Raw genomic sequence first — 8,388 nt, 5'->3', positions numbered from 1 at the left:
ATGGACCCCTCGTTTCTACCTCGGTCCTTGTGGACCAGCGACGGCAGGATTCTCCATCATTCGGCAGCCGACGTCTTTACCAGCGTGGTGGTGACGCGCAGCATCCCCGCCGGCACCTCGTTCGGCCCGTGCGTCCTCCACCACACCTTCTACGACACCATCGCCTTCATCGCGCAGAAGTCCCGCGACAAGAGAGCGAAGTCCTACGTGTTCAGGGTGAGTTCCGCGGGAATGCCGCCCGCCGGGGGCGGAAGTGCCTTGCCGCTTGCCGGTAGGCCACGTGTTGCGTCTACTGCGGCTGCAACAGGGTGGCGCAGCGGTTAGCGCGGTCGCCTCACGGCAAGAAGGTCCTGGGTTCGAGCCCCGGGGTGGTCCAGCCTCGGGGGTCGTCCCGGGTCCGTCCTCTGTGTGGGGTTTGCATGTTCTCCCCCGTGTCTGTGTGGGTTTCCTCCGGCTGATCCGGTTTCCTCCCACAGTCCAAAGACATGTAGGTCAGGTGACTCGGCCGTACTACATTGCCCTTATAGGGGTGGGGTGGGGTGGTGTGGGGGGGCCTGTGTGATGGACAGGCGGTCTGTCCAGGGTGTCTCCCCGCCTGCCGCCCAATGACTGCTGGGATAGGCTCCAGCATCCTCATGACCCTGAGACCAGGTTAAGCAGTTCGGATGATGGATGGATGGAGGGATGGATGGAGGGAGGGATGGATGGATGGATGGATGGATGTAACAGAAATGTGTAGTATAATGCTGAAATAGCTTTGGACGTGTTGGGGTGGGGTTTTTTTGGGGGGGGGGGTTAAGCAAAAAAAAAAAACCAAAAGAACTTCCATGATCCGTGTGAACAGGTGGACCCGGAGGCGATGCGTAACGCGGCGCTGGTGCTGTCCTGGCTGCGGCTGGTGCACGCCGCGCGTAACAGGGAGGAGCAGAACACCGAGGCCTACCTGAAGGCGGGCCAGCTATACGTCCGCACCACCCGGGACATCAGGCAGGAGGAGGAGCTGCTGGTGTGGTACGACCAGGAACTGTCTCATCTGCTGGGCTTAACCGACGTGGCTGCGAGGGCGCGAGCTGAGGGTGAGGAGCGGCGCCATGCTGCTGTCAGAACCTACCTGACCCAATCTGTAGACTGGTCCATTTCCATGGTAACCTCTTCAAAAAGAAATGTGCACGTGTCCAAATAGGTTTCTTTGAAAAGAAGTGAACATTATCTGCAGCTACCTGGGGTCAGAATTATATTTTGGGGTGCAGCCAAGGGCGGGAGGGGTCCCCAAAAGAAAGGTAGAACAAAAACCCCAAAACCTAACAAAAGTAAATTCAATGAAACCCAGCAGCAGTGACCTTAGGAGCAAAGTAAGTACCTAGGCACTACCCAACCCAGATAGCAAACCTGCTGTGGCCCGGACCCGGACCCGGACCCGTCCCACACCCCACATTTCATCCGGCCCACGTACCGCGTGGGATGATGGCACTTGGGCGGTCCGCTCCTGTTTGCCAGATCTGGGCCAGAACCAAGTCATGTGCCACATACTTGCCAAAGGTGGTCCATATTTGTTTTGTGATATTTGGGCCACTTCAGGGTCACATCCGGATCACATGTTGCCCAGAGCACCGCATCTTTGCCAAAAAAAGGCCCACATTTGATTTGGGCCATATTTGGGCCATATTTGCTATTATACATGTGGGCCACTTCAGGCTCACATCCATTTTGTCAGAAGAAGGCCACCAGTGCCGTATCACTGCCTGAAGTGGCCCACATCCGGATGCTATCTGGGGATGATGGTTTTAGCCCTCATTCGGCGACCCTTCCATTCTTTAGTGGACTACAGAGTAAGGTGGGTTTTGCAGCCACAGTAAGACTGGCTTGCAGCGGAAACAGAAAGGTCTACGTTGGGGGGGGGGGACCCACCTCTGTCAGTGTACAGCCCATCAAGTAACATCTGATTAAAATATAATTCTTCACATTTGGTCATCATACGTCAGATTGCGCTATGACAGAAGCCGCGTCCTTCGCTGTCGCGTGGGTTGTGTTGACGGACGATCTGCATGTGTCTGTTGCAGAGCTAAGATGCCCAAGGTGCGACCAGGCTTTCAAGAACGAGTATCCTCTCCAGGCGCACTGCCGCTTCCTGTGCGGCGCCCAGGTCAAGGACGGCGCAGCGTGGAGCCGCGAGGCGTACGAGCAGAAGCGCATGGAAATGAAGAGGCAGCACCGGGTGACCGACTTCCACAACATCGCCAGAGATCTGGAGCACAAGAAATCCGGCACCGCGGACGACGCCGAGATGTCCAAGAAAAGGAAACACGAGGAGACGGTTTATTCCAGAGGGAGGAAATCGGTGCTGCTGGAAAAGAACAATATTTCCAACGACAACAACATCACACAGCCGGCCAGGGACCACGACCGAGCGGCGTTGGACGCAGACAGACTCAAAGGAGACCACCTGGAATGTAGGAGCGGCGCCCTCCCTGAGGCCGGGGACGCCAAAGGGAGATTTACGCACGACAAGCGAGGAGCCGCCGCGCTGGAGAGACCGCCCGCGTCGGGAGAGAGCTCCGGTGCGCACCCAGCCAGCAGCGCGTTTTCCCTGGTCGCGCCAAACGGCCAGGGGGAGCAGAGGAGCGCTTTCTGCAAACCGAGCAGGAAAATCCCACCCAGCGACCCCACGGCGCACCTGCCCAGTGCGCCCGCCGCCCTCTGCAGCCGGCTGGAGGACGTGGCCGACGTGTTCAACTCCAGGAGCGTCGTGGGCTACAGCAGCTTGATGACGCCCGGTATGCTGACCGGGGACCTGCGGGGTCCGCAGGCCGTGCGCACAGCGGCCACCGTGAGCGGCGGGGCTTTCCATTACGCGCCGGAGCACTGGTCCGCCAGCGTGGGCGCACAGCTGCAGGCCCCCTCCTCCCTCACCATCCTCCCACCGACCTTCACCTCCTTCGGCGTGTCGGTGCAGAACTGGTGTGCCAAATGTAACCTGTCCTTCCGAATGACCTCCGACCTCGTGTTCCACATGCGCTCCCATCACAAGAAGGAGTTTGCCGCCGAATCCCAGGTGCGGAAGAGGCGGGAGGAAAAGCTGACGTGCCCGATCTGCCACGAGTACTTCCGCGAGCGCCACCACCTCTCCAGGCACATGACCTCTCACAACTGAGGGACTCCAAAAAGACGAGGGACAAAAAAACAAAAGAGCTCTATTTATTTCCGGCGTTATGTTTTAGAGTGTCTGTATTTAAACGCCCCCCCAAGTTTCCGATCCATCGTGAGACTCTCGTGTATAACAGTGAATGTAGGTTGCTGTGCAGAAAGTAGATTATGGCGCAATTACGCGCAAAGAGCCTCCCCCCCCCGTTAGACGAGGATAGAAGCGCGCGCGCGCGCGCGAGAGCCGACCTGACGTCACTTTGGTTGTGTGTCGTGTCGTTCTGTTCGTTATAACCACGATTAGGCTGTACCTGAACTGTGCCTTACGAAACTCAGGATGGACTCAAGAGAGGGCTCAGCTCGCGATTGTCACGTGCGTCTCGACGCAGTTCCCCTGTTTATCCACTGCGCGGTGCCCGACGAGCCGGCGCGTCGATGATGGACGATGTCGACCGTGTGTGTGTGTGTGTGTGTGTTGTTTGCACGTTCATTTTTGGAATTTAAAGTTGTGGAAAACAAAATCGACTCTGTTCTAGTTCTTACCGCGGCCAATAGGGGGCGCCGGTGACCAGCTTTTGTCCGGCGCCGGAACCCCCGGACGCTCGACGTGAAAGGCCAACTGTAAAACGTGTTTCCCTGTACAGGTTTCATCCACCAGTTGTGTAAGTGTACCGACTGCACGTCAGCTGTGGTCCTCGTCCTGTTGTGGGTTATTTGCATTAAAACAGTTCAGACGCAATCGAGCAAAATCACACCGGCACCTCCCCGAGGGGCGGTGCCCAAACCATCCGCAATTAAAGAAAAAGGAAAAAAGCTGTGCAGGCTAAACACGCCTGCTTAAACGTGGACCAGTTTCCATGACAGGCTGGTAAACACCAGTGGAGCCTCACCTGACCTTTGGATACCAAAACCACCACAACACAGGAGACGGGCGACAGGGGGCGGCACGGTCCTGGGTTCGAGCCCCGGGGTAGTCCAACCTTGGGGGGGGGTCGGTCCCGGGTCGTCCTCTGTGTGGAGTTTGCATGTTATCCCCCCGTGCCTGCGTGGGGTTTCCTCCGGGGGGATCCGGTTTCCTCCCACAGTCCAAAGACATGTAGGTCAGGTGAATCTGTCCCTAGGGGCGTGCGCGCGCGTGCGTGCGCGCGCCCCAATCGGGATAAGTGGCTTGGATGGATGGATGGATGGATGGATGGATGGATGGATGAAAGTGTGACAGCCTGCAAAAGGTAGAGGCACTCTACCTGTAGGGTTACATGGCCAAACACTGATCAGGGGTCAGTCTTCCGCGAGCCCTTGGGCCTGGTGGGGACGAACTGGAGATGTCATGTCTCCATAGGAGAGAAGCTCACTGCCCACCTACGACAGGTGGACATAAATGACCTTCTCCGTCGCAGGTAAATGAGGCGGGGGAGAAGGCGTCGAGTTCAGTGGGGGGGGGGGGGGGTCAAGCCTCGGCTCTACGTGAGCGCAGGGCCAGCTCGAGCCCCTCCGGGGCCCTCCGGGGCCCTAAGCAGAGCGAGCACACTGAGAGATGGAGACACCCCGGGTGTCGGTGGGGTGACGGTGCTGGTCCTGACCCGCACACCGCTGAGCTCTGGGCTCATCCGAGGGGAGAGAAACCCCGCCCCCCTGCTGTTCCACAACGACTGGGGTTCTCTCCATGAAAACTAGAACCACGGGGATTTCACTCGACCACGGGCGGTCAAAATGACCGCCGGGTTTTAAGCTCTGTATTGTGTCAAGGTAAATACCCAGTTGAGATATGAATGTGTTGCATATGTTAGTGTGTCTGTTAGGAAACGACTGACACCAAAACAAACATTTTAACAACTATAACGCTATTTTTAAATAGATTAAACTTCAGAGACACGTGGTCGAACTTGAATAGCAAAATTGGAAAAAGTGAAAATGTTACCTGGAAAACAAAACGGAAACACATATTGCTGCTCTAACAAACGGAACAAGGCCTATAAAACCTGACATGTAAAAAAAACAAACAATAAAGAACTGAAAATAAATATTGAAACAGCGCCAAACAACAACCGGAACTTGAAAACCACCAGAAGGAGTGTGGGCGGTCATTTTGACCGCCGCGGGTTTAAACTCTATATTGTGTCAAGATGTTTATTTTTTGTTCATGTTTATTTATTGGGATCCCCGTTAGATGTGCCCTGAAGCACCGCTAGTCTTGCTGGGGTCCACACAAAAACAACACATTTAATACATACATTTAATACATACCACAGCAAAGACACACACACACACACACACACACACACACACCACTCCAATGCACAAACTGTTGCAGCCATCCGGGCTGTAGAGTCCAGCTCCAATCACAGCAGAGAGATTAATGCAGCACATGTGTTAGTGTGTCTGTTATGACGCTAACTGACGCCGAAATTTGCATTTTAACAACTTTAATGTTATTTTTCAAACAATTTAAAATGGCCGCCGCCGTCCGACGCCTGTAAGTCCTGCAGCGCCTCGGTGGGAGTCACGGTGCCTCTGCAGCCAGACATGTTGGACGTGATCACACATCGAGTTTAGACTATTTCTCTCCACTGGAGGGCGCTAGTGTGTTTCCAGGACAGAGCAACGAACTTCGCGAAGGACATGACGCGACCAGCACGCGTCATAAATGGTGACGTGACGCGCATGATCACGCGCAAATCACGAGCGGTCAGAATGACCGCTCATGGTCCTTTTATTGCAAATAGCCAGAGAGGAGCATTCAGGCAGCGGCAGGTCTGCATCTTTTCCTTCCACGAAGTTATTAAACTTTGAAAAGCCGAAGCGGTCAGAATGACCGCCTTGGTCGTTCCGGCGTTTTAAAGAGCGTCAGGCTCTCAGCACGGCTGCGGCCGCTGGGGTCTCCTGGACGAGGCGCTGGGTTCGGGGCTGTTCTCTGGTGACTGGGACTGTGGCGGACTTCGGGTTCCGTTTGGAACCGCCACTCTCAGGACTGGACCGCGCGAGGAGGCGGGGCACGAGGCGGGGCATCCCAGTTGCGGTATTGACAGTTCGACCTGATGCTGCCTTCACGTCACCACGAGTCACACTGGTCACACCACCCGCAGCGTGGTTTACATGACCCACCTCCACCCGCTGCAGCCCGCACTATGCTGCACTGCACACACACCTGTACAATCTACATAGCTCACACGCGCATACGCACACACACACGCACACACACACACACACAGACAGACCGACACAGACACACGCACACACACACATACAACACGCGCGCGCGCGCGCACGCACAGGGACACACACACATACATACACACAGACAGACACACACGCACGCACACGTATACACGCACGCACGCGCGCACACAGGGACACATATACACACACAGACACACACACAGAGACGCACGCACACACGCACACACATACACACACAGGGACACACATACATACACACACAGACACACACACGCACGCAGGCGCACACACAGGGACACACACAGACACACACACAGAGACGCACGCACAGACGCACGCACAGACGCACGCACGCACTCACAGAGACACGCGCGCGCGCAGACAGACAGACACACACACTCACACACACAAACACACACACACACACAGACACACACACACAGAGACGCAGACAGACTTCGCGCCTAGCAGAAGCGTGTGGTAGTGTGTGTTGTGTGGGATGGATGACGGGGGGGGGGGGGCTGGAGGCCGGTGACCGCAGCAGAGGACTCCTCGCTAGTCCTGCTCCTGATGTGGTTTCCTCCTACTGTAAACAGGCTCTCAGCGTTCAGCCGGTAAGAGGAGCCATTAGCCCGCCGCCATGCCGCGATGATGCATGGCCCTCTCGCGCAGCCAGGCCGCCTCAGTCTGGTCTGTGTAATGCACGCGTACACATAAAGGCAGACCAGCACGCGGAGTGGACCCACACGCCCCCTGTTTCAGCAGCCCACATGCCCAGACGAGGGACGAATGAGAGGAAACCCCAACATGAAGTGTCTTACTAAGGGGAGTCCGGGGAGCGGAGCGGTCCGCTCCGTTGCCTACCAACACGGCGATCGCAGGTTCGAATCCCCGTGTTACTTCCGGCTTGGTCGGAAGTCCCGGATGTGGATGCCGGATGAGCCTCCTCCGGTCGGCCGGGGCGCCTGTTCGGGAGGGGGGGGGCTGCATTGGGGGGATAGCGTGATCCTCCCACGCGCTACGTCCCCCTGGCGAAAGTCCTCACTGTCAGGTGAAAGGAACACGTGGTGACGGTGAAGACCACAGCACGTGGTTTACAGCATGTCCCCCCCTCATCAAACCGTCCAGTGCCCCCTCGTGCCCTGTGGATGGGGTCATCGTCCTCCTGGAGGAGACCCCCCCCCCCCACCCCACCAGGACAGACACGTCTCATCATAGGATCAAGACCTCCACTCAGAATAACGCCGCGTCGATCTGCAGCGACCCTTCCCTCTGAGGGGACCGGCGGACCCAGACCACATTACAGCAGACCCCCGCAGTGACCCTTCCCTCTGAGGGGACCGGCGGACCCAGACCACATTACAGCAGACCCCCCGCCGGACCCCCTCACCGCAGGGGTCACGCACTCAGGCGCTCCCTCTGTCTGCATGGGCACGGACAACGGCCATTTCCGTTGTTGATACCAAAGCGGCGTTTGCGCAGGTTTGTTGGGGGTAGTGGGGCACTTCACTGGGGGCAGTGGGGCGCTTCACTGGGGGCAGTGGGGCGCTTCACTGGGGGCAGTGGGGCACTTCACTGGGGGCAGTGGGGCACTTCACTGGAGGTAGTGGGGCACTTCACTGGAGGCAGTGGGGCACTTCACTGGGGGCAGTGGGGCGCTTCACTGGGGGCAGTGGGGCACTTCACTGCCAACAGGGGACTTGAAGGGCTTCTCGGCACCAGGCAGAGGGGGGTCGGTTTCTCTGGGCCGGGTTAAAGCCCAGAGTAATGGACCAGTGAGCGGGAAATGTTTCGACACCTCAGGCTGTCCTTCAGCCTCTTCTGTGCCGGTTCTGTGTCGGTTCTGTATCGGTTCTGTGCCGGTTCTGTGTCGGTTCTGTGCCGGTTCTGTGTTGGTTCTGTGCCGGTTCTGTGCCGGTTCTGTGCCGGTTTCGTACACAGCGTGTGGGTGTGGGTGCACGTGCGTATCACTCACACCTGACAAGAAAAACCGACGAGGATGTCACGTGACCTCGTCAGCATATCATAGTTTAAACACGCGCAGCAGCAGGAGCCGGACACGTGTCACCC

General features: G+C 57.2%; 1 protein-coding gene across 1 annotated transcript; it reads left to right on the top strand.

Moving 5' to 3' along the window:
- Positions 1-3,151, top strand: prdm8 (PR domain containing 8). The gene is made up of 3 exons (XM_056292398.1): positions 1-216; positions 845-1,083; positions 2,068-3,151. Exons 1-3 carry the CDS (start codon positions 1-3, stop codon positions 3,149-3,151), a joined length of 1,539 nt encoding a protein of 512 aa, XP_056148373.1.
- The last annotated feature ends 5,237 nt before the right edge of the window (positions 3,152-8,388 follow it).

The sequence above is a fragment of the Lampris incognitus genome, chromosome 13, assembly GCF_029633865.1.
Source record: "Lampris incognitus isolate fLamInc1 chromosome 13, fLamInc1.hap2, whole genome shotgun sequence".
In the NCBI taxonomy this organism is placed as follows: domain Eukaryota; kingdom Metazoa; phylum Chordata; class Actinopteri; order Lampriformes; family Lampridae; genus Lampris; species Lampris incognitus.
The sequence above is the reverse complement of the archived record's forward strand: the minus strand, read 5'-3'. Positions and strand labels throughout refer to the sequence as shown.